This window comes from Camelina sativa, chromosome 9, assembly GCF_030686135.1.
Source record: "Camelina sativa cultivar CO46 ecotype springtype chromosome 9, ASM3068613v1".
Classification (NCBI taxonomy): Eukaryota; Viridiplantae; Streptophyta; class Magnoliopsida; order Brassicales; family Brassicaceae; genus Camelina; species Camelina sativa.
The window spans coordinates 22,704,915-22,732,484 of NC_141888.1; the positions used below are offsets into that span (position 1 = coordinate 22,704,915).

At 40.7% G+C, this 27,570-nt stretch overlaps 1 protein-coding gene, 1 long non-coding RNA gene and 1 other non-coding gene across 3 annotated transcripts; 1 reads left to right on the top strand and 2 right to left on the bottom strand.

The window, feature by feature from the left end:
- Positions 1-136: 136 nt before the first annotated feature.
- On the bottom strand, positions 137-27,387 carry LOC104715339 (uncharacterized). Its single transcript, XR_015566473.1, has 3 exons — positions 26,849-27,387; positions 26,084-26,778; positions 137-430 (listed from the first exon to the last, which is right to left on the bottom strand). It is a non-coding gene; the product is annotated as an uncharacterized LOC104715339 (long non-coding RNA).
- Positions 6,586-25,331, top strand: LOC147938555 (uncharacterized). The gene is made up of 6 exons (XM_087464048.1): positions 6,586-7,220; positions 7,519-7,648; positions 17,198-17,333; positions 24,146-24,312; positions 24,393-24,623; positions 24,837-25,331. Exons 1-6 carry the CDS (start codon positions 6,586-6,588, stop codon positions 25,329-25,331), a joined length of 1,794 nt encoding a protein of 597 aa, XP_087320174.1.
- Positions 19,244-19,350, bottom strand: LOC147938556 (small nucleolar RNA R71). Its single transcript, XR_015567626.1, has one exon. It is a non-coding gene; the product is annotated as a small nucleolar RNA R71 (small nucleolar RNA).
- Positions 27,388-27,570: the final 183 nt, after the last annotated feature.

The window sequence follows — 27,570 nt, forward strand, 5'->3', positions numbered from 1 at the left end:
AAATCGTCTAGGATGTTAGAGGAAGCGGGCCAGTCTTTCGGAACCTAAATCATCACTACTAGGTATAGTAGTCTGCACTGTGATGCAACAATTATATATTGAGCAAACTGCCAAGAGAGATACTTGTGTTTGATACTTTCATGCAACAATTATTAATTGTTTTTTATTCGCATAAAAAAACCACATACTTTTAAATTTGTTAGATCAAACTTGATCTACACAATTCAACCATCTCTGATAATACATGTCGTTCAACATTTTTACTTTGTCTTCAAGTACTTGACAAGCTCATTCAAAGCGTTGTATGAGATACCCCCACTTTTCACAGAGGCTTTGAGCTTCTCTTTTAGAACGAGGGCTCTCTCCTGCATCCCGCCTCCTTCATCATCCACCATTAACCTCTTCACAGCTCTTTCAACCTCTCCTCTCACTACACGAAAACATGTCATTTGTGACTACTTTCTGTGACTGAATTTTTAGTCGCAAGCTTTTTTGACCGTTTTGCAACATTTTTGTGACGGGCTAACGACGACAAAAATACTAGACGTAAAGGAGTCGCCAATTTACGACACCCAAATTTCAGTCGCAAACGCATTGCTATTATGCGACTGTTTTGGAACAATGTCTCGACAATAAAACATTAGTCGCAAAATAATCGCAGTTTATGACGAATTAAAGACTGAAGATTTAGTCAGCAAGAAGAGTCGCAAAACTGTCGGAAAATCACGACGTATTTGCCACTTCTAGTTTGCTTTAACATTTGAAGTCACAAATCAGTCGGTCAATGATGTCGGTAAAAAATGTGGCAAATGTGGAAGTTTGCGTTTGTACTGAACATTTGCGACCTTTATTTTGTCTCTATTATATGATAAAAGAGTGATAAACCAGTCGTAGTTTGCGACGGTTTTATTTGTAGTCGCAAAGGCATCGCAAAAACGTCGGTAAAAAACATGGTAAATGTTAAAGTTTGCGTTTGTACTGAACTTTTGCGACCTGTATTCTGTCTCGATTATGTGGTTAGAAACATGGTAAAGAGTCGTAATTTGCGACGTATTCTTTTCAGTCGCAAAGTTTATACTATATATATCACATCGCTCTCACCCTTCCATTTATATCGCTCTCATTAGTTTGTAAGTAGAAAGACGTAAGAAAGAAGAGTTTTTTTAGAGGAGAAGAAAAAAAAAGAGTTTTTTTTAGAGGGAAAGGAAAAAAAAAGAAAGAAAAAAGAGTCTATTTATAGAGGGAAAGAAAAAAAAGTGTTAAAAAAATATGTGGAATTCATCTCGAGAGTGGATGTATAATCGGATCGATGGAAGAACAAATAATATCTCTAAAGAATTTTTGGCGCGGGTGGAGCAGTTCATGAATTTTTCAAACAGCCAGCCTATAGCACAAAACAGTGGAGGTAGGTTTTACTGTCCTTGCGTAAAATGTCAGAACGATGTTATTTTGCATGGTACGACAATATCTAATCATTTGCATAGTAAAAGATTTATGCCAAATTATTATGTATGGTCTGAACATGATGAAGAGTATGATGTGCAAGGGGTAGGAACCAATAGTCATCATCCTAATACAAATTATACTAGTACTGGTAGTGAGCATGGTAGTCAACGTGGTAGTCAACCAATAGGATTTGAGGAAAATGTATATGCTGAGATGGTGAATGATGCATTTCATGGTACCACGCCTTATAATGAGTATCATGAATATGAAAGTGGATATGATCATGGATATGATCATATCCATGAAGAACCCACTCAAGAGGCGAGACTGTTCTACGACATGTTAGATGCTGCAAATACTCCACTTTATGATGGATGTCATGAAGGTCATTCGCAACTATCATTGGCGTCTAGGTTCATGAACATCAAGGTAGACAATAATTTGTCTGAGGCATGCATGGACGATTGGGCTGAATTGTTTATGGAGGTTTTACCAGAGGGTAATCAAGCTACTGGTTCATACTACGAGACAGAGATTTTAGTGCAAAAGATAGGATTGCCATACCATACAATTGATGTATGTATAGAGAATTGTATGCTCTTTTGGAAAGAAGATGTGAATTTGGAGCATTGCAAGTTCTGTGGGAAGCCAAAGTACAAAAGTAGTGAGGGTAGAACTAGAATACCCTTCAGTCATATGTGGTATCTACCTATTGCTGATAGATTGAAGAGGATATACCAATCAGAGAAGACCGCATCATCAATGAGATGGCATGATGAGCATGATTCAGAAGATGGAGTAATGTGTCATCCATCTGATGCGCCTGAATGGAAGAATTTCCAACATTTACATCCCACATTTGTGCAAGAGCCACAAAACGTTTACCTTGGGTTATGTACAGATGGTTTTAATCCTTTTGGGGTGTCCAAAAATCATTCTTTGTGGCCTGTGATCTTAACTCCATAAACCTACCTTCGGATATGTGCATGAACAGCGAGTATTTATTTCTTACGATTCTGAACTCCGGACCAAACCACCCACGAGCCAGCCTTGATGTTTTCCCCCAACCATTAATCGATGAGTTAAAGGAGTTATGGTATATTGGGGTTGAGGCTTATGATATCTCACTAAATCAAATTTTCAACATGAAAGTTGTTCTTATGTGGACTATAAGCGATTTTCCAGCATACGGTATGTTGTCGGGATGGACGACACATGGAATATTAGCATGTCCAATTTGTATGGATGACACTGGTGCTTTTCAATTACCAGCTGGGAGGAAAACATGTTGTTTTGACTGTCATAGGAGATTTCTTCCTACAAGTCATCCAATGCGGAAGAATATAAAGGACTTTCTGAAGGGAAAAGATTCATTGAATGACGAGCCACCTGCATCTCTGACTAGTCAAGCTATATATGAGCGTATAAGGAAAGCCAAAGCACCTAAAACATCTGTCTACGGTGGGAATGGTCACGAAAAGAAAGTTAAAGGCTACGAAAGATGGCATAATTGGCATAAAGAAAGCATATTATGGCAGTTACCGTACTGGGTCGATCTGAATTTAAGGCACAACCTTGATTTGATACACATTGAGAAAAATGTCTTTGATAACTTGATGTACACCACTATGAATGTAAAAGATAGATCGAAAGACAAAGTGAAGTCAAGATTGGATATTGCAAGATTTTGTTCCCGACAATATTTACATCTAGATGCTCAAGGGAGAGCCCCATTCCCTATTTGGAGAGTGAAAACCAAAGCGAAAGAGGCTTTATTAAAATTGGTAAAAGAAGATGCTAGATTCACAGACGGCTATGTCGCAGATTTAGCTAGTTGTGCTGATATGAAAAATGGAAAGTTTTCGGGAATGAAGAGTCATGACTGCCATGTGTTTATGGAACGATTGCTTCCGTTCATATTTGCAGAGCTTTTACCGCGTAATGTCCACCTGGCGATTTCAGGTATATAAATTAAACATGTAATTTGGTTTAGTTGTTGATATTATATGTATATATAACAACATATCATGTTATAACTTTGTAGGGATTCGAGCATTTTTCCGCGACCTATGTAGTAGAACATTGGAGCAATCCCGCCTCGAAATTCTAAAGGATAATATTGTCATGATCTTGTGTAATTTGGAGAAAATCTTCCCTCCTTCCTTCTTTGATGTAATGGAGCACCTCCCTGTTCACCTACCTTATGAAGCACAATTTGGTGGTCTTGTGCAATATAGGTGGATGTATCATTTCGAAAGGTTTTTTAAACGTTTAAAAGGGAAGGCGAAGAACAAAAGATATCCAGCTGGCTCAATAGTTCAATCATACTTGAATGATGAGATATCTTATTTCTCAGAACACTATTTCGCTTCACACATTTCTACAGCAAGCAGAAGAAGGTAAAACTCTAAATATTATTATTGAATTTTTCTATCAACTTCTAAAATTGTGAAAAAGTTTTTCAAATTAAACTTTAAAAGGTTAATTCGGCATGAATAAGGTGAAGTACCTGTATATCCTATACCAATACCAGATATATTCACTCAAGTGGGTCGTCCAGGCGGTAAAAGTAGTGACATTTGGTTAACTGAAAAAGATTATAAATGCGCACATGCATATGTTCTGCGCAATTGTGCCTATTTCAAGCCACATGAGAGGTATTTTTGATTTACCAAGGATATTTATAACCATATATTCTTAGGTAAACTTTAAAATATCTACTTCTTGTTGATAAAACACAGATTGTTGGAGGCGCAAATTCGATATGAATATCCAGGACTGTCTGATGAAGATGTTAGGTCAAAAAGAGAAGAAGATTTCCATGAATGGATTAAGCAATATATATGTTTTACTATCCACCTATTCACTATATCAACATGATAAATATTGTCTGTTAAAATTTTGTATTTTGAAAGTTTTCCTCCATGGGTCCATGAAATCTTGGACGGTCCTGAAAATAAAGTCAAGTCATGGCCAATATATATTTTAAAAGAGGTTATCTGTTTCACACCAAAGCTCACGGTCTCACTAAAAAAACAATGAATTATGGGGTATGTGTCCGAGGACAAACTTATTCTGATACATCTGACGAGGATGATTTTTATGGGACCATTGAAAATATCATAGAGCTTACCTTTCCAGGATTTTTGAATTTACGGGTCACACTTTTCTATTATGAATGGTATGACCCTACAATTAACAAAGACACTCGAATACGCGATGGAGGCATTGTTGACGTGTTGTCATCAAGGAGATACCGACATTATGAACCGTTTATATTAGGTATTGTTCTATTTTAAATATATATTTATAGATATACATATATACATCTAATCGGAGACCCGTTTTTTATGTGTAGGTTCTCAAGCTGATCAAGTTTGTTATCTTTCATATCCTCACACTAAACGACCTCGAAAACTTTTGCTCAACATTCTGAAAGTTAATCCAAGGCATGTTGTACAAGGAAAGTTAAAACAAAAGGAGGTTGTTATATTGCAGCAAACAGTTGATGATGGAATGACATATACAATAGAGGAGATCATAATTGACAGTTTTGTAGATGGTAATCATCCTAATGAAGAAATTGATTTTGAGATCAACGACGCTGAACCAGAAGACGAATTTCGTGGCAACTATTCGTCGTCGTCTTCGTCTTCAGATGAGGATGAAGATGATGAAAATGAAAATGAGGAATATGAATAATTTTCATGTTTAATATTTGTGTATTTGTAATTTTATTGAAATCTCAAACACTTGTGTTAAGGTAATTTTATTGAAATTTCCTACTTGTTTTCTCTACTTGTTTGTCACAAAAGAATCGTAAACTACCACTACTTTGCGACTACTATGTTTAGTTCAATATTTTACTCCTGGTGTCGTATAAACGTATTAAAGTGAGTCTAAATTACGACCGAATCCGGATTAATTTGTGACGACAACCTGAAACTGTGATCGAATTGGTTCTCTTTAGCGATTGTTTTAAATTAATCAGAGAAATTTTCAAATATGAATACAAAACATGTAACCTTATACATTTCTACTTATATCTAACGTATATTATTTACAAAAAATTTAAAACAAAATCAATAAAACACCAAATTTGACAATTATGTTTATATCTTCCAAAACATGTATTAAGGTTACATGTGTTCATTAAGTAAGAGTAGTGAAGCTTGTATATATTTACAAAAATAGTTACAATTTATATTGTTTGGTCTTTTATCAAAATTTAACTCTTAAATGAGAGTATACATGATCAAAGAGTTATATCTAATGTGTTTACTCATATACTAAATATATCTAATATTTTTACTCATTCACTAAAGTCACAAAACAGTCACAATAACAGACTAAAGTGTGACTACGGTTATAGTTTGCGACTGTTTTGTCACTAAGTAGATTGTGCATCTGTTACTCCCAGTCACAATAGAGTCTTAAAGTACAACTATTTAGCGACTATCATACATTAATTTTAGAATTTTACAAATTTGAATACAAAAAATGTCAACTTATACATTTCTACTTATATCTGACATCTAATATTTACTAAATTGTTATAATCACATCAATAAAACACCAAATTTGACAATTATTAAGGTTACATGTGTTTAATTAAGTTAGAGTAGTGAAGGTTGTATATCTTTACAAAAACAGTTACAATTTATATTGTTTAATCTTTAATCAAAATTTAACTCTTAAATGAGAGTATACATGATCAAAGAGTCATATCTAATATGTTTTTGGTGATGAAATCCTAAAAATATTTTAACTTATGTTTTAGCGTCACAAATCAGTCACAATTTGAGACGTAAGGGTGACTGGGTTTATAATTTGCGACTGTTCTGCCACTAAGTATAGTTTTTGTTTAATGTTTATGACAGTCACAAAATAGTCTTAAAGTACCACTACTTTCTTACTAATTAAAAATTTCCCTAAAATTTTGTGAAATTAGAAGCGGTAATAATTTCCCCCCCACATTAAAAAGTCCCCCCCCATCAGATTAAACTTGTAACCCTACTTTATTTCCCGAAACCCTCTTAGTTTTATATCAAAACCCTCTTAGTTAATACTCTCTGCCTTTTCGTTTTCCAATTCAGTCAAATTCTCTTCTTTTTCTCTTAATTTCTGACTTCTTCTCCGATGAGATCCGGTGGTGGTCGTGGTGCTAGATCTAGCGGTGGTGGTAGATCTGACGGCGTTGCGAGACGAAGTAGAGATGTTGCTTCGTTGTCTCACTCCTCTAACCCTTCCTCTCACAATGACACTTCATCACACTCCCAACATTCTCAACCGTCGCTTCCATCTCAGTATACGCAAGCATCATTTCCCCAGTATTCTCGACAAGCTTCTCCTCAGCCACAACAACCAGGCTTTCAACAACAGCTCCACTCCCAGATGCAGCAGCCACCACCACCGCATGCTCATGTTCCGGTGTATCAACAGCCGGCTCCTCAGAATCCGGGATACCAACTGCCGCTTCACAATCTTGGATATCAACCTCCGCTTCACCATCCGACTTATCCACCGCCGCTTCAGAATCTGGGGTTTCAGCCGCCAGCTCTTCAGAATCCGGTGTATCAACAGCCGGCTCCTCAGAATCCAGGGTTCCAACCGCCGCCGCCTCAGAATCAGGAGGATCAAGAGCATCCACCACCGGCTCAGAATCAGGAGAATCAAGACTTCCAACAGCAACTTGATGATTTGCTTGCACTTCCTGGTCGACAGCATCTTCCGATCTTGAGTCCGCTTCCCATCTCCGACACTCAAAGCATATGGTAAAATATTTTTTTCTTTTATTTTATCATTTGATTATCGTTTAGATAAAGAAGTAGAAGAAAGTTTTGTGTGTTGTGTTGTAAAGTTTAAGTGTGTTGTCAAGTTTGATGTGTTGTGTTGTGAAGTTTGGTGTGTTGTGTTGTGAAGTCTGGTTCAAAGTTTCATAGATTATTGTTTGTTGTTTGGTTCGTTTTCTTATTGTTTTCAAAGTTTGGTTCATTTTCTTAGTTGTTTTCAAAGTTTCTTAGTTGTTTTCAAAGTTCTCATTAACTTAACACTCTCATATTTATGTAACAGGTTTGGACGAGACAAAGGAAAGCTATCTCGTGTTATTTCTGTGATTTTAAGGAGAAAGTTTGATGGTCCATACTTCAGCTGGAAGGTTACGCCCTTACACATACGAGAGAGATATTTTAGATCCTTTGCGGTAATATGTGACACAGTTTCTATTTTTAACTATTCTAAGTTAATGAGTTTGTCTTTTGTTTACTTACTTGACACTTACTGTAACGCCCCCGAACCGTACTATGACCACTAAGGCCATCGGACAGCCACGGGACGCCACTTGCAGAATTGCACCAAGGTGATCCGGTCGAGGGACGGAAGCTGCAGATTTCCCGACCGGTCCTCCCTAGCACAGTCCCACCCGCAGCCGAGGTTACTTAGGCTTTGCAACCCTCGCAGCCTGGTGCGTTGTGTTAGCCCGGACTAGGCCGAGTATCAGTCGCAACTTGCCATGCTTTCCTGAAAACCGTATATATATCACTTTAATAAAATAATTCATCGCAAATAAATCATTAAAGTAATATATATAAAGATAGCCGGAAAACTTTACACTTATTCTTTTTAAGAAAATATAGGATTTTACAAGAAACACAAGAAAACCCTATCCGGTACCCTAACGTTTGCTCCGGCTCTAGACTCACTTAGGTTTCCCTGCAAAACCACAACAAATGAGACATGAGTAATCTAAGATTACTCAGTGAGTCTGGGTACCCCTTCTATCCTAAACAGGACACTACTCCCCCAAACCGACTACCCCGGCAATCCCAGAAAGCTAGCAAGCCACAACAACTAGCAAACAACATCAAAGCAACGCAACAAAAGTTTAGCGGAAGCAATTCAAACAATCAACATGCAAGAGAGGTTAGATCAACGCGACTCGACTCGACGCTCTAAGTCCTCTACACGACTCGCAAGGACAACTAGGATAAACAAGGAACTCTTGAACTACCCTAAACTCCTTGACCGAACAACCCAACAAGACGTCTATAGTACAACAAGGATCGCTCGAAATATCCTAGACTCTTTAACAACACGCAACACGCAACTTGTAAAGACGACTAGACATAAACAAGGGACACTTGATTACTCTAGACTCTTTACTCCTAGGGCCCTTCGATAATCTGTTTCGTTCCATGCCATCCCCCTCATGCCGAGACCACAAAGGTCACCAGCAATGAGCCCACAATCTTAGCTACATCGTCATGTAGCGGTTATGCTGGTAGCTAGTCAGCCGTAACAGTGTCCCCGCGTGAGTGATCGTCGGGAACTCACGCGTGACAAACGCTTATGGAACAAGAATTATCGACACACTACTCTAGCTAAGACTCAAGAAACAAATTCAAGAGACTAAGCCAAAACACAAGACCACCATAATTCAAGCAATGATTAACCAAGCACGCATGCAAGAAATCAAGCAAGAATAGAACATGCAATAATCACACAAGAAGCAAGAAAATAAATCAAGCAACTTAGGATTATTGTATATGCATGCAACCCATATAATCGACTTAAGCATCAAAATGCAACAAGTCCTAGTATGCATGCAACCGATTAAGATTAAACTATTTAAATCCTACGCCCCATTTAACATGCAACCTACTCGATTTACTCAACTAAATCTTTAAGGTCCATTTAAGCATGTTATTTACTCATACAATGTTGTGCCATAAAAGGCAAAATATTAATCTCATTTCTACCATGCAAGGAACCGGTTTTAAGCAAGAAAGTTTGCTCGCAAATCATGCTAGGTTCGATCATGCATGCAATCCCTGTCCAAATTTTAAACATCCCAATATACTTAAAATGCACCCCAAGTGCTCCTTTAACAAAATATTGAGTGAGTCCCAATTATTCTTGCATGCAACTTAATCAATTTTCACATGATAATTCTAGCATGAATCCTATCATGTTCGCTTGCACCAAAAATCTCAACCAAAACGACATGCATCTACTCTACATGCCTTACCACAGACTCACCTCTTACGCAACCGTCGATGATACTCGGACTTCACAGCACCACTCGATCAGACACTCCGCTCCTTCTTTGCGTCAACAGCTTCTCCTTTGATCTTTCTCTCGGTCGTTCTTGATCTCCCTCTCGATCGTTCTTGATCTCCCTCTCGATCAACTCGACCTTCAACAACTCTCTCTTTTCTTCTCTTTCTTTCTCTCGAAAAAAAACTTAAGTGTTTTGAAATTTTTTGGACTAAACTCCCAAATGAAATCGATCACTCCATATTTATAGGCACAACTTGGAACCTTCTTCCCTTAGTGCGTTTTGACAAATGGCGTCCTCATTCCTTGCATGTTGGCCAAGTAGCTCATCCTCCAATCATCGATCGCCATTAAGCCACAAATCCCCTTTTTATTAGTGCATGTGATCATCTCCATTAGTGCATGTGGGTTAAGTGAGCTTAATCCTTAGCTCTTAACCAATTGAATTCCGCCAACTTCGCTAATCCTCTTGATTAAGCTAATCCCCCCCACTATCTCTTCTTAATCTTCTTGAATTTTTAATTCCTCCACTAATCCTTCTTTGATTATATTAATCTCCCACTTTCCTCAATTTTTATTGGTCAAAATATTGAGGAAACACTAATTTTCCCAAAATATTTGATCCTTCGTCCGGCACCTTCGACGTTCCCTCCGGCACTTCTCGACTCGGTCAGATCATTTTCTCGACCGTCCGGACGTTCTGGTACATTCGGCAGTCCCTCGGGCAATTCGGACAGTACGGCTCGGCGATACGTCCCGGGCAACTTCGACTACGCGTCTCGGATATCTCGACACTTCCTCGGGTCATCGGCAGATTCCCTCGAGCTCTCGACAATTTTCTCGGGTACTCGGCATCTCTCCCGAGTCTCGACAATTTTCTCGGGTACTCGGCAACTCCCTCGAGTCTCGACAATTTTCTCGGGTACTCGGCAATTCCCTCGAGTCTCGACAATTTTCTCAGATCTTCTCGACGGATTTCCTCGACAAGTTTTCTCGACTCTCTCGACAAGTCTTCTCGACCAATTTTTTCGACCACTTGTCTTGGTAAATTTTTAGGGTCTCGACCGTGCGTCCGGTACTTCGGTCTTGGCTCGGCCATTCTTCGACTCACAAATATTTCTCCGAACTTCCTTGGGCCATTCACCTTTATTTCCCTTCTTCTTCTTTCTTAGGTCTTTTCCGTCCCATTTCCTCGACCTTTTTGTTTAAAATTTCTACTCTTGGTGAGGGTCATTACATTCTCCTCCCCTTATAAGAATTTGTCCCCGAATTCTCACGCCTTCTCCTTCTTTTTGGTTAATGTCAATACTCCTTGACACAGATGTCATTGCTTTGTGTTTACTATCACTTCAACATCTTTACGAATCTTCCTTTGGCTACTTCCTCGCATCACCTCACTTCCCTAGTTATACCACCGTTTCTCTTAAACACCCGAACATTTGTGGTTGATGCTTTTTGGTAAGCTTCTTCATCTCCAGCATTCTCTTGGCTCCTCTTAATCTTTATGTCCTCCAACACTAAGGCTTTTGCCTTGTTGCTTCATGACTTGCCCACTACGTGGACTTCTTAGTTTAATACTTCTCTTTCTTCAGCTTGTTCCTGACTCTTTTCTTTTCTCCAACATCTTACTACTTCCTCGTACAACTCCGTACTCTCCTTAATTTATTAATCACCGTGCTTTGCTCCTCTGGCTCCCCCCCAGTTTTTCAACCTCGATCTTCTTTCTCCAATTCTTTTAACTTCACCTTCCTTAGGACTTTTAACTTCTCCAACGCCTTTAGCTTCACGCTCTATTAGATTTCAACTTCTCCAATGCCCTTAGCTTTACGCTTTATTGGATTTCAACTTCTCCAATGTCCTTAGCTCCATAAAACCTCTCCCTGGGTTACTCTGAGCTTCACTACGAACTTCTTCTTCAACTCCCATACTTTTGAAATTTGGTTCGATAACCTTGCCCATACCTTGCCCCTTAGCATAGAAATGATGTTTCTTTTGCCGCCTATTATTTTCTTGCACCCTCTTTGTCTATTCACAGACTCTTCCTTTCACGCATTATCTTTTTGCGTCCTCCTTGTCCCACTCCTTGGACCATGCACTTTTTTCTTGCACTTTCTGGGTCATGTTCACTTCGACCCCTTTTAGTTTCGCCATTGTCAATCGATTCTGCACTATTCTTTCCTTCTTGAATTTCTTTGCGTTCGCCGAAACCTTTCTAATCATTCCTCTTCTCCTTCTTACATCATTGTTCCAAACTGGCTGCTCTGCTTCCGCTGAACACCCCCTTGGACTCCCTTGGACATCTTCTCTTTTGTCTGATCGCGCTTAGTGGTGTCTTACGTGAATCCTCATCGATTGCGTGCAAGTTAATCATGCAAATGCTTATGCAATATATTAACTATGCAAACCTATAAAACTCAAGCAACAATCAAAGCAAGTGATAAAACAAGCAAGGATTAGCACAAGTTTTATATAGCACAACATCACAACCACGGCTAGAGAACATAGGGTACTTTTTACAAACCGATTGAAAAAGTCCTAGCCGATGATACTACGGGTTCAGATCCTAGACAACAACAACAAGGTTAAGTCTAGAAACAACAAAAAGAACACTATCCGACCCTTACATATAAACCCCCAAAAAAAAAAAAACTTCCCTTACACCCCAGTATCCTACTGGTTCCTGAGCCTAGTACACGCTTCGCACGTGCATACCCACTCCCTGGCTGGCTCATCAGGTGGCGGTTTGGCGGGAGACTCGGTTGAGGTAGAGGCAGCAGACATCGAGGTTCCAGCTTGATTCGTCGGGCTCACTTCAACTCTTTCGGTTCGACCTACCGGGTTCACTCCCGTTCCTTCGAATGGATTGGTCGAGTTCATTCTCTCTCGCACCATCCGGTATGGACATTCATGAACACAGTGTCCTCTTCCACCACACACGGTACATACCATATACTCCGGGTCCGGAAAGTGTTGAGGTCTCGTCCTCCAACAATGATTGTTCGGATGCCCCGGTTCTCCACACGCCTCGCATCTCCTCCAATATCTCATGCGATCCGGGTTTGGGCAGCGATAGGCAAAGTGCCCTCGCATTCCGCACCATTCGCAGTCCTTGTTCGATGGGTCACACATGTCTCTCAACGCCGGTCTCCAGCAATGTCTCGTCCAATGCCCAATGCCTTCACACAACTCGCAATAGGGCGTGTTCCTCATGTGAACTTGGTCTGGGTAGACCACCCTCTTCCTGGCAGTGGCTCGCACTCTCAGCCTGCCTCTCGGTTGAAACGTTATGGAGTGCATCTCCAACTCCCCTTTCGCTTGCAACTCTTGGTAATACTCCCTTGTTCTCTTCAAACTCGAACTACTTTCTCCAATCTCCATCCTTAGTTGTTCTCGGTTCTGCCTTCTTAATTCATACATCTTAGCAAGCATCTCCAAATCTCGGTCCATTGGTTCCTCTTCTTGCTCCTCCTCTTGTCCCGGCAATACCATCTGCAATGGTACAACTTTGATGGGACTATGGCGCCTTAGCACAATCTGATTTGACTCCCCTTGGTCTGGCATAATTTGGTTTGGCATTAAGAGATCCGGTTCCTCTCGGTCTCTCGCAGCTTGACTTGATTCCCCTCGTTCCCTCACGACTTGGCTCGAACTGGCCCATCGTCTCACATTCTCCCTCGGCTCTATACTAGCCACCACTTCTCGGTCTCGGTCTCTCCTTGGTTCCACTACAAAAGTCGGAATCCCCTCGTCGTCACTTGACACAAGATCGATCACCTCCACTTCCCTGGTCGGCCTCTCGGTCTTAGAGTTTCCATCAATCGGATTCTCTTCTCCATTGGATTCTGGTACTATGACTTCCCCGTCACCCTCATTTACTCGCTCCGGTGAGCGCATCTCATCTAACATAAGTACGATTCTTGTAACCGTCTCGGGTCTCTCCTCCGCAGGCTGCTCCGTACCGCTAGTGCCTCTGGTCTCGGGTACCACTCCCGCATTACTAGCATTGCCTCCTTCCTCCGGCACATACATATCCGTCAAGAAATTTAGAATCTTCTCGACTGTCTCCGGGTACTCCCTCAAGTGCTTCTCGGGACTAACATCGTCGGACTGATCTTCCACAAGATCTAACAGCAACTTTTGTAATCGTTCGGCGAGCTCCACCTCCGCCTCTCCATGATCTCCAACAGGTAGAGTTTCGAACTTGCCTTGCGCGTCCATTCGAACTTGAAGACGGCTCGGCTCACCAATCTCCAACACAATAGTCTGATCATCTTGATCAGCTTCTACCTCCTCCGTTTCATCTAAACATTTTGACGGATCGGTCTCGATCGACCAGTTGGTGTCGTCCGCATCGAACACCCCGTCCTCATCCCGGTCATTCGAATCACTCGTCTCGAGACTGTTTTCTGATCCCGTCGACAAATACCCATTGTGATGCCCGTAATCCTCATGTCTCGGCCCCTCATCCCCTGAAACATCCCCGCAACCTGAATCACCTGAATACATCTAAAACCCACAAGAAACAAGGTTAGATGTTTAAGTCATTCTAAGGTTCAACTTAGACTAGCCAGGCAAACGGTCCGGATAAAATTTCATGCTGTTGCGACACATTACCCGATAAAACATTGAAATGCACAAGTGCTCGCGGGTTTGAAAACACCGCTCTAATACCACCGTTGTAACGCCCCCGAACCGTACTATGACCACTAAGGCCATCGGACAGCCACGGGACGCCACTTGCGGAATTGCACCAAGGTGATCCGGTCGAGGGACGGAAGCTGCAGACTTCCCGACTGGTCCTCCCTAGCACAGTCCCACCCGCAGCCGAGGTTACTTAGGCTTTGCAACCCTCGCAGCCTGGTGCATTGTGTTAGCCCGGACTAGGCCGAGTATCAGTCGCACCTTGCCATGCTTTCCTGAAAATCGTATATATATATCACTTTAATAAAATAATTCATCGCAAATAAATCATTAAAGTAATATATATAAAGATAGCCAGAAAACTTTACACTTATTCTTTTTAAGAAAATATAGGGTTTTACAAGAAACACAAGAAAACCTTATCCGGTACCCTAACGTTTGCTCCGGCTCTAGACTCACTTAGGTTTCCCTGCAAAACCACAACAAATGAGACATGAGTAATCTAAGATTACTCAGTGAGTCTGGGTACCCCTTCTATCCTAAACAGGATACTACTCCCCCAAACCGACTACCCCGGCAATCCCAGAAAGCTAGCAAGCCACAACAACTAGCAAACAACATCAAAGCAACGCAACAAAAGCTTAGCGGAAGCAATTCAAACAATCAACATGCAAGAGAGGTTAGATCAACGCGACTCGACTCGATGCTCTAAATCCTCTACACGACTCGCAAGGACAACTAGGATAAACAAGGAACTCTTGAACTACCCTAAACTCCTTGACCGAACAACCCAACAAGACGTCTAGAGTACAACAAGGATCGCTCGAAATACCCTAGACTCTTTAACAACACGCAACACGCAACATGTAAAGACGACTAGACATAAACAAGGGACACTTGATTACTCTAGACTCTTTACTCCTAGGGCCCTTCGATAATCTGTTCCGTTCTATGCCATCCCCCTCATGCCGAGACCACAAAGGTCACCAGCAATGAGCCCACAATCTTAGCTACATCGTCATGTAGCGGTTATGCTGGTAGCTAGCCCGCCGTAATAGTGTCGCCGCGTGAGTTATCGTCGGGAACTCACGCGTGACAAACGCTTATGGAACCAGAATTATCGACACACTACTCTAGCTAAGACTCAAGAAACAAATTCAAGAGACTAAGCCAAAACACAAGACCACCATAATTCAAGCAATGATTAACCAAGCACGCATGCAAGAAATCAAGCAAGAATAGAACATGCAATAATCACACAAGAAGCAAGAAAATAAATCAAGCAACTTAGGATTATTGTATATGCATGCAACCCATATAATCGACTTAAGCATCAAAATGCAACAAGTCCTAATATGCATGCAACCGATTAAGATTTAACTATTTAAATCCTACGCCCCATTTAACATGCAACCTACTCAATTTACTCAACTAAATCTTTAAGGTCCATTTAAGCATGTTATTTACTCATACAATGTTGTGCCATAAAAGGCAAAATATTAATCTCATTTCTACCATGCAAGGAACCGGTTTTAAGCAAGAAAGTTTGCTCGCAAATCATGCTAGGTTCGATCATGCATGCAATCCCTTGTCCAAATTTTAAACATCCCAATATACTTAAAATGCACCCCAAGTGCTCCTTTAACCAAATATTGAGTGAGTCCCAATTATTCTTGCATGCAACTTAATCAATTTTCGCATGATAATTCTAGCATGAATCCTATCATGTTCGCATGCACAAAAAATCCCAACCAAAACGACATGCATCTACTCTACATGCCTTACCACAGACTCACCTCTTACGCAACCGTTGATGATACTCGGACTTCACAGCACCACTCGATCAGACACTCCGCTCCTTCTTTGCGTCAACAGCTTCTCCTTTGATCTTTCTCTCGGTCGTTCTTGATCTCCCTCTCGATCAACTCGACCTTCAACAACTCTCTCTTTTCTTCTCTTTCTTTCTCTCGAAAAAAACTTAAGTGTTTTGATAGTTTTTGGACTAAACTCCCAAATGAAATCGATCACTCCATATTTATAGGCACAACTTGGAACCTTCTTCCCTTGGTGCGTTTTGACAAATGGCGTCCTCATTCCTTGCATGTTGGCCAAGTAGCTCATCCTCCAATCATCGATCGCCATTAAGCCACAAATCCCCTTTTTATTAGTGCATGTGATCATCTCCATTAGTGCATGTGGGTTAAGTGAGCTTAATCCTTAGCTCTTAACCAATTGAATTCCGCCAACTTCGCTAATCCTCTTGATTAAGCTAATCCCCCCACTATCTCTTCTTAATCTTCTTGAATTTTTAATTCCTCCACTAATCCTTCTTTGATTATTTTAATCTCCCACTTTCCTCAATTTTTATTGGTCAAAATTTTGAGGAAACACTAATTTTCCCAAAATATTTGATCCTTCGTCCGGCACCTTCGACGTTCCCTCCAGCACTTCTCGACTCGGTCAGATCATTTTCTCGACCGTCCGGATGTTCTGGTACATTCGGCAGTCCCTCGGGGAATTCAGACAGTACGCCTCGGCGATACGTCCCGGGCAACTTCAACTACGCGTCTCGGATATCTCGACACTTACTCGGGTCATCGGCAGATTCCCTCGAGCTCTCGACAATTTTCTCGGGTACTCGGCATCTCCCCCGAGTCTCGACAATTTTCTCGGGTACTCGGGAACTCCCTCGAGTCTCGACAATTTTCTCGGGTACTCAGCAATTCCCTCGAGTCTCGACAATTTTCTCAGATCTTCTCGACGGATTTCCTCGACGAGTTTTCTCGACTCTCTCGACAAGTCTTCTCGACCAATTTTCTCGACCACTTGTCTTGGTAAATTTTTAGGGTCTCGACCGTGCGTCCGGTACTTCGGTCTTGGCTTGGCCATTCTTCGACTCACAAATATTTCTCCGGACTTCCTTTGGCCATTCACCTTTATTTCCCTTCTTCTTCTTTCTTAGGTCTTTTCCGTCCCATTTCCTCGACCTTTTTGTTTAAAATTTCTACTCTTGGTGAGGGTCATTACACTTACTTTACATTGTTGTTCTGTGTAGGGGAAATACAACTGGGATGTTGCGATTACTGAGCTTGTGAGAGAAGGATTTGTGAAGATAGCGAAAAATAGAATGAAAGGAATTGTAAGTCAAGCAAAGACGTATGATGAGCCACCGATTTGGATCAATCTGATGTGTCTGCATTTGATAGGGTTTTAACTATAGTTTTTACACTTGTTTTGAGTCTTTTGTTAGGTCCAAGTGTGCTTTTAGAGTCCTTTTAGTCTTTTGTGAGTCTGTCAGGTTCTAGGCTACTTTGGAAGGAAACTGAGTGTTTTGGAGATGAAAACATGCATCTGGAGCCAATTTGGTGAAGACTGATCGGACTAGCAAGCAGATGGAGCAAACAGAGAAAAGCATCCAGGATCGGCTGATCCGCATTCGGGATCGACCAGTCCCGAACCCGAAGCAACTTTTCCTTTTTCATTTTAAACCGACTTTTAGGGTTTTATTTTGATATTTAAGTTAGAGGCTCGGCCTCCAAAGACATAAGATTTATTTTTTGAGACTATTTTTTATTGAGAGCAAAGGGAGAAGATCTCTAATCCTTCTTGACACTTTAGAGAAGATTTCTAAACCCTATTTTCTATTCTTTTGCAATTCAATTATGTTTTCTTCATTATTGATTTGCTGTTTCTCCTTCTCCATGTCTGAGTAGTTTCACTGTTGGGTTTAGGGTTTCAGAAGGGTTTCTATGATTAATTGATGCTAGATTTGTTAGATTAGGGATTGATCTTATTGTTCTTCATCTATAGTTTTTCTTAATGCTTAAGCTAGATTGATCACCTAGATTAAGATCTTAGGTGTAATTCATCGGGGCACCAAAAGTGTTGTTGAGTTGCTTGAAAAGAACATAGGTGAGCAAGGTGGGCCTTAGCCAATGAAAGTTGAAGTTGAGGCACCTTGTGAACAGATCAAACTTGAACTTGTTATTGCTTGCTTGGTTTGCTAGATCCAAACGACGGTTTAGGGTTTAGTGAATTCATTGCATAGATAGTTAATGCTGCGAAAGTAGGTTAGCTTTACATTAGTGATTTGAGTTCTAGAACGGTGTCTAATGCATCCCTATCTAATCATCTAAATTCGTGATCATAAACCCTAAAAATTCCCTGCGCCCAATATTTCTCTATTGCCTTAAAAACACTTGTTTACTTTTTCGTTTTTAGATAGTTACTTGATTCACAAACTTTTCCATTGTCTTAGCTATATTTGATCTTGATAATTTCTTAGTGCAATTTTTTGTTCTCTGTGGATTCGACCCTAAAGTGCTACGACGACACCACTAGATCGTGGTTGAGTGTGCTTTGGATTATTGATTTAAATCTAGATCAATTTGGCGCCGTTGCCGGGAACCAAAACGTTGCCTTTGAGATTCTAGATTTAAATTTAGTCTAAGATTTATTTTATTTTATTTACTAATTAGTTCTTGTGTTCTTTCTCTTGTGTTTCAGGTTTATGCAAACAAGAAGCCACAAGCCTACTGGTTTACGTAATCTGCGAAACGAAGAGTTATCTCTACTCCAACGAGAAAACAGAAAAGCGAAAGCTAAAGCTGACAAGATGGAGGATGGACAGAATCCAGATGTTCGTCAGCCTAACCCTCAAGAGGTCGTTATTCCGCCTCCTCCTCCTGCACCAAAAGAGCATAATGCAGCTAAGCTGAATCCACCAGCCATACGAACTACTTTGAGGGATGAAGATGCTCACAACAGGCTATTTGCGAATCGGTCTGCGATTCAACCTCCTGCTCCTGCGAGACAAGATTATGAGATCAAGCATAGCCTGATCAATTTGGTCCAGAACCGTGTGTTTAATGGATTAGCATCAGAGAGCCCTCTTGACCATATTGAAGCTTTTGAGAGATTGGCTAGTACAACAAGGTCTAATGGAGTTCCGTACGATTACCTCATGCTGACTTTGTTCCAATTCTCTTTAGGAGATAAAGCATTGAGATGGCTAAATCTCTTGGACCGAGGATCACTTACCACTTGGGAGCAGTGTAGAGCCGCGTTTTTAAACCACTTCTACACTAAGTCACGATCAGCTATGTTGAGGAGCAAGATCACTACCTTCTCACAAGGTGGTACAGAGTCTTTTTGTGAAGCGTGGGAGAAATTCAAGGAGTATGTGAGGGACTGTCCTCATCATGGCTTTTCACAAGAGAATCTTATAAACATCTTCTATGGAGGAATTGACCAGAAGTACCAGATGGCAATCGATACTGCCAGCAGAGGAGATTTTTCTTCTAACACTGCCGCTGAAGGAAACCTCTTGATCGAAAACCTTGCAATGAGTAACAACAATCATAGCCATGAGTATGATTGTTCTGTGCGTGTTGTTAGCTCCGTGAATACAGATGTCATTAAGAGTCTCACTGCCAAGGTAGACCTTCTTTTGAAGAGAGATCAGCAAGCTGTCAACATGTGCGACGGGCAGACGGGTGCGTATCAGCAAGTTGGAGTAAATTCATGTTTTGAGGGGACAGAGGAGCTGAACTATGTAGGAGGACAAGGGAACTATCAGAATCATGGGTTTAATCAGAATTATAGAAATCATCCTAATCTCTCCTACAGAAGCACCAACGTTGAGAATCCTCAGGATCAGGTGTATCCTCCACATAATCAACAAGGTAACTCCCCGCAAGGATTTCAGAACAAAGGTGCTGGATTTAGTAGCTCAAACGTCCAAGGATACCTCACTCCATCTGCAGCTCCACAAGATAACAAACTCGAATTGATGATGCAAGCACTTCTGGAGGGCCATAAGAAAAGTTCTGCTGAGATTAATGTCAAGATTGATAGCATGTACAATGATTTGAATGGGAAATTTGAGAGGTTGACTTCACGTGCTGACTCCATTGATAAGAGAGTCTCTGCTATTTCTTCTAGCTCTAAGAAGAAAGAGTCATGCAATGCTATCACACTCCATGGTGGGATAGAAGATGGGCAGAGTTGTGCTATGATCAACTCATGTTTGGCTTCCGCAGAGATGGGATCGATCAGTTCCGAGCCTAGATTGGTCCGTCTCATCTATCCTGATAATTCGAGTCTGCTCCCCAGAGAAGTTGGATCGACCGATCCCCCTTATAGATCGACCGATCCCGTCATTGACGAAGAACCAATTTCAAAAAGTCCCAGATCGACCGCTCCACGTCCAGACCAGTCAGTCCCTGTTGCAGGTATGGGAAAACCCAGCTCAGTTGTTCCTGATGCAGATTACAAAGAATCACTTCTTGTGGAACCAAAGCCCTATAGGCCACAAATTCCTTTTCGAAGAAGACATGAGAAGAAACCTCTGGATGAAAAGAAGTATGGTCGGTACAAAGAAGCTATAAGTGAGTTCATCGCTGACATTCCCTTTACAGAGGCAGTAAAGCATATCTCTTTGTTTAAGAAGGTTTACAATGATGTTGTGGTTGAAGAAAAGGATTAGGTGGAGGTTAAAGCGTTTTTGGCTCAAGAGAAGAGCATTCATGCTCCAGCTTTAAAAAGACTACCAAAGTTAGAGGATCCAGGAAAATTTGTTGTTCCATGCTCCATCCTAGGAGTGAACTTTGAGGATTCCCTTTATGACACTGGATCTAGTGTGAACGTAATGTCTAAAGCTGTTGCAGAGAGGTTGGGAATTGATGATATGAAGGCTTCTAAGGTCTCTCTAAAGTTTGCAAATGCTGTCACCACGACTCCACAAGGCTTCATTAATAATCTAGATGTTCGAGTTGGGAATTGCTTGGTTGCTATAGATTTTCATGTTGTGGAAATGAGCAAGGGTTCTGTAATGGCTTTGATTCTTGGGAGACCTTTCCTAGCAACCGTGGGAGCATTTGTTGACTTGCCTAATAAGAGGATCACTTTCTCTAACATTGATGATAAAGTCTTCTACAACGCAATCACTGCAAATGAAGCTATACGCCATGGCTCTTGTCTAGTTGTAGAACATGAGAAGAAGGTGGATGTCATGATAACGGGAGAGAGTGCTGATAAGAATGAGGTCAACGAAGTCCTGGATGGGGACACTCATTCTTCTGAGAAAAGGTCTAAGAGGGTTAAGAAGAGAGACAAGCCGAAGATAGAGAGAGTAATAGGAGATCTTCACATAACCTTGGTACCCCAGAAATATGTTAGAGACACCATTGAGTACAAGGTGAAGTGTAAAGGAATATCCCGGCCTTTCTCTAAAGTTAAAGCCATCCTCACTCTGGAGTTTAAAGATAAAGGCCAAGAAGCAATGGATGGTATGCTGAAAAAGACTTTGGAGCTTAAGTTGACGAATTGGAGAGCTTGTCCTGATATGAGTTCTCATCCTCCCATCACTTGACACCTGAAACCACGGTCAAGCTATAGACCTTAAACAAGTGCTTATGGGAGGCAACCCATGGGGTTTGTGCTAGCTTACCCTTTTCTTTTTATTTGTCTTAGGATTTTGGTTTTGTTTTTAGGATTTATTACGGTGAAATCACGTCCGGTGTTAAGTGTTTTCAGGAACATATTCCAAACGCAGAAGATGCAAAATGTTTTGTTCCAGGAGCTTAGGAACGATCAGTCCTCCTTAAAGATCGATCGATCCCGTTGGTTTTCTGCGGGTATCTCCAAGTTCAATAATGTGACAGATCAGTCGATCCCATTCTGAGACTGATCGGTCCCCACCCTTGCCAACACCACTCCAACACCAGATGCGAGATCACCGGTTTTTCATTCTTTTTCTTTCTTTTTCTTTTTTCAATTTTCTTATTTTCTTTGTCGGAGGTTCCTTTTTCTTAGCTTTGCTTTCACACCGGGACGGTGTGAAGTAAGTCCGGGGGAGGGATGTCTCCAAGTTACTAATGTCGTTTTCTTTGGTTGTTTCTTTTGATTTTTCTTTTATTTGAGTCAGTTTGTCGTGCCTAAAAAAAAAAAAAAAAAATTGGGAAACTATGATCATTTCTAGGAATCTTTTGCTTTGAACTAACACTCTTATGATTACTTTTGTACCTCTGATTTGGAATGAAGCTTGGAATGAACATGAGCAGTCTCAGCACGCCCCAAAAGACACTCGCCAAGGAGAACACTAAGTTGAACCAGAAGTTGTCTCTAGCTTTGAAAAGACTTAACCGGATTTAATTTCTTACCTTGGGGCTTGGTATACATCGGACAAGACTCCTCCCTTCAAGCCTCACGAGACATGCATCTCCTCGCAAAGTATGCTTCCCATCTCTCTTCCCTTCAGTACTCAATAAAAAAAAAGAAATAAAAGGATATAGGTAATAAAAGAAGTGAGCCAAGGGGTGTGCGTAAACCCGTGCATCTTTTGGAATTCATGGAAACCTGTCCCATAAGGAAAAGAGCAAAGGATTGATAAAAATAAAATAAAATGATACCCTAGAAAATTAGGGAGAAATCAATCCTTTGGAAGTGAGAAAAGAGAGAGGAAAGGGAGCATATGAAGGAAGTCTTGGGTGATAAGAGGTTGAAGGAGTCAATAAAGTCCAATGATCGATATTCCCTCGGCGAGACCACACATTTTCACTAATCTGATGTAGAGAGACAACAATGGGGATGCTGAAGGTTCTTTAAGGTTGTGGAGTTGAGAGTAGGGAGTGTTGATCCTAATCATGGGCGGAGTACAAAAAGTAGTTCTTAACTTGATGTGATGAAAAGTGTAAAGAAGAGGTTCCCAAGGATATGTGAGTTTCCACTTTCAAACATTTTCTCTGTTCCTGAGTTTTTGTTTGTTCTTGCTTGAGGACAAGCAAAGATTCAAGTCCGGAGGAATTGATGTGTCTGCATTTGATAGGGTTTTAACTATAGTTTTTACACTTGTTTTGAGTCTTTTGTTAGGTCCAAGTGTGCTTTTAGAGTCCTTTTAATCTTTTGTGAGTCTGTCAGATTCTAGGCTACTTTGGAAGGAAACTGAGTGTTTTGGGGATGAAAACATGCATCTGGAGCCAATTTGGTGAAGACTAATCGGACTAGCAACCAGATGGAGCAAACAGAGAAAAGCATCCAGGATCGGCTGATCCGCATTCGGGATCAACCAGTCCCGAACCCGAAGCAACTTTTCCTTTTTCGTTTTAAACCGACTTTTAGGGTTTTATTTTGATATTTAAGTTAGAGGCTCGGCCTCCAGAGACATAAGCTTTATTTTCTGAGACTATTTTGTATTGAGAGCAAAGGGAGAAGATCTCTAATCCTTCTTGACACTTTAGAGAAGATTTCTAAACCCTATTTTCTATTCTTTAGCAATTCAATTATGTTTTCTTCATTATTGATTTGCTGTTTCTCCTTCTCCATGTCTGAGTAGTTTCACTGTTGGGTTTAGGGTTTCAGAAGGGTTTCTATGATTAATTGATGCTAGATTTGTTAGATTAGGGATTGATCTTATTGTTCTTCATCTATAGTTTTTCTTAATGCTTAAGCTAGATTGATCACCTAGATTAAGATCTTAGGTTTAATTCATCGGGGCACCAAAAGTGTTGTTGAGTTGCTTGAAAAGAACATAGGTGAGCAAGGTGGACCTTAGCCAATGAAAGTTGAAGTTGAGGCACCTTGTGAACAGATCAAACTTGAACTTGTTATTGCTTGCTTGGTTTGCTAGATCCAAACGACGGTTTAGGGTTTAGTGAATTCATTGCATAGATAGTTAATGCTGCGAAAGTAGGTTAGCTTTACATTAGTGATTTGAGTTCTAGAACGGTGTCTAATGCATCCCTATCTAATCATCTAAATTCGTGATCATAAACCCTAAAAATTTCCTGCGCCCAATATTTCTCTATTGCCTTAAAAACACTTGTTTACTTTTCCGTTTTTAGATAGTTACTTGATTCACAAACTTTTCCATTGTCTTGGCTATATTTGATCTTGATAATTTCTTAGTGCAATTGTTTGTTCTCTGTGGATTCGACCCTAAAGTGCTACGACGACACCACTAGATCGTGGTTGAGTGTGCTTTGGGTTATTGATTTAACTCTAGATCACAATCCTACACTTTGGAAACAAATGTGGGAGCATTGGGACACACCCGAAGCTAAGGAGAAGAGCTCTAATGCATCCCAAGCCCGTAATTCTAATCGTGGCGGTCTTGGAATCTACAAACATCTATCCGGCCAGAAATCTTACTTGCAAATTCAACAAGAGTTGGTAAATGCTCTAAACTAACTCTAATTATTTCATTTAAATATTTCATTTTCCACAATTAACATTATTTTTATCCATTGTAGGAAGAAAAATTGGGACGTCTTGTCTCGCTTGGAGAGGTGTTTGTCGCAACACATACAAAGGCAGATGGAAGTTTTGTTGATCAGAAGGCCAAACAAGTTATTGAGACGTATGAGAAGAACATAGAAGAGGTAATGTCTCAAATGGAGTTTGATGGTACAGACCACTCCTCGCCAGATTCTACTCATGCAACCCTCCTCCCCATTCAAGAAAAAGATGACATTTTCTTAAAGGTAATTTCCTGTACAATTGTCTTTGTTTTGCCTATGATAATTGTCTTATTTTGCTAAGCTAAGTATCTGATTTTGATTGATGCTTAAGAATCCTTGATATTGATATGCTTTTGACTGATGCTTGAGAATACTTGATGTTGATTATCTGGGTTTGTGTGATATTTCTGTTTATTATGTTTGTTTTATGAATGATCATCTCTTCTTCTGTCTTAGTGTACTGTAACAGATGCCAAGGGAACCCCCTTTGGACTTGGAAGTCTCTCGGAGATAATCACCAAAGGGAAAATAAAGGCTACTTATTCAAGCTCTAGTCCAACTTCGCTGTTAGAGATTCAAGAACAACTCCAGGTTGCTCGTCGTAAGCTCGCTGATCAAGATGAGGAAAATGCTCGACGTGCCAGAGAACATGAGAGACGTGATGAGGAGCAACATAACGCTCAAAACCGCATTGCAACCTTGGAGATGCTCATATCCTACTTGAAGACCAGTGATCCGGGGGTTGCAGAATTCTTGTCTACTCAACCACCAGCCCATGCGCCATTCACCACAGCAGCACCAGCAGCCAACATCACTCCAGCCACAGCGGCCAATGTCAATCCACCCGCACCAACCACTTCAGGAGCTAGTTCACCATCTACTTCACCAATCACTTCACCATCGACTTCACCAACCACTTCACCTTTGTCAGTATCATCCTCTCATGCTTAACTAACTAATTCTATCTCTCTTTAAGCCTCTATAACTATTTTTTGGATTGTGTAGTAGTATTTCTATCTCCCTTAGCCTAAAACTATTTTCTGGATATGATCATTGAATGATTTGTATGTTTTTGGTTAATATCATTCAGATTCGGGATTTTAATTTAAATTCAGGTTTTTTTTTTTAAATTTTATTGTATACTGTCCCAAATTACTAGCTATAGTTTCACTGATTTGCGACCATTTACAATTTAAAAAAGCACAAACCAAGTAACAAATTCGTTGTGTTTATGTCACGATTTTGGGACTAAAAATACTTAGTCTTCTGTCAGTCACAAAAAATTCTGACTCCTTTGCGACTACCTTGTGACTAAAACAGCGACTACTTTAGGACCAAAATTTCAGATTTTTAAAGTTCATCCTCAACATTGTAGTATTAAAGCAGTCTTCCAAACGTAGCTAATTTGTGACTACCATATTGTCTGAACCAATTCGTATGTTACGACTGCGTCAATGAGTCACTGTAGAGTCCTTAATTACGACGGTATATTTCTGTCAGTCCATAGTCGCTAATTAACGACCATAACCCTTGTCTTCAATGCGTCGCAAATAAGCGACTGTTTTGCGACCAAAACACTTTGCGACCAAATATTTGCGACGGTTTATAATAGTCCTTCAATAGTCGCACATACCTACTTAGCGACTGATTTAAGACGATTCTGTTGGTCACAAATGACATGTTTTCGTGTAGTGTCTATCCACTTTACTACCTTCCACCTGAAACCCTATTCTCCAAACACTTTCTATATACATTGCGCTCAACTTCTGCTTGCCATGAAAGGGCCTACAAATCATTGGAACTCCTTCTGCTATGCTCTCAAGTATTGAGTTCCATCCACAGTGGCTCCAGAAGCCTCCCACTGCAGGATGTCCAAGTACTTTAATTTGTGGTGCCCATTTCACAATGTATCCTCCTCTTTCTGAGACCATCGTACTGACTTCCTCTGGCAATGACTTGGAGCCATGTCGGATGACCCATAAAAAAGTTGGTTACTATCACACAACCCCCAAGCCATCTCCGAAACTTCCTTAGTTCCCATGTCAAATATGCTTCCCCAGCTTATGTATATCACTGACCTCGGTTTTTGCTTATTCAGCCATTCAATGCAGCTCCCGTCCTCTTCAAGAAAGCTCTTAGCTGGGGAAGGTTTCATGTGAAGAGGGCCTATATGGTACATCGGGATTCCAATGTTTTGTTCCAACCATGACATAGACGAATTCTCTAGACAGCTCACCGTGTTGATGATAACAGCAAAAGCTGTTCTTTTGTTCATTACTTCCCTACAGACCTCATCAAGAACTTGTTCTAGTGGCCCCATTCCTGAAAAGTGAAACCGGTAGGTCTTTGTATCGTAATGGATACAAACTTTCCACCACCTGGTCTTGCATTTCAGGATCTACAAAAAAAAAACAAGGTTAGGTGAAACAAATGGTTTCGGGATGGGTTATTAAGCTGGTTTTAAGCACCTTCCATGTCGTCCAAGAACTTCTCGGCATTGATTTCGCTTAGTAAACATCGGGAAGCGTAATATGTAGCACTATTAGCGCTGAAGATGACACTGGGAAGGTTGAACTCCTTAGCTGCTGCTGCACAGAAGTACATGAACTCGTCGTAGATGATACATGCAATATCATTGCCTTGTTGCAGCAACAACTGAGCTATAAAGTCCTTGAAGCTTGCCTCAGTGGTTTTGTTGAGCTTTTTCCCAAACTCGATTGGTCCAAGTTTCTCGTATTCAGACTCTGGTAAGCTTTCTTTAATGGTGACAAACTGAAAACCAGGGAAGTGTTGAGAAGAAGAGCTTACTTGATTGAAGTGTCCCTCAACAACTGTAATAGAGAAGCCCTTTGACTGAAGGGCTTTCCCAAGTTGGAGTTACATGACCTTGTGCTGGAACTGGAACTGGAACTAACACTATCCTTCTCTTAGCTTCCTTATTTTCCATTGCTTAACCTATTTGGCTATTTCTCTCTCTCCCTCTCTCTCTTGCTCTGTGTATCGTTTCATGTTGCAATGCGGAACATCTTTAAATAACTGATCCAACTTACAATTATTGAAAATTAATTTGCATGGGCGTTAAAAAGGAAGAAAGTGACATTTATTTAACTCTAAGAAAAACGTGCATGTTTCTTTTTCGTTGGTGGAAGCCACCTAAGCTAACTCAATTATTGCATGAGAGTCCAAAAAG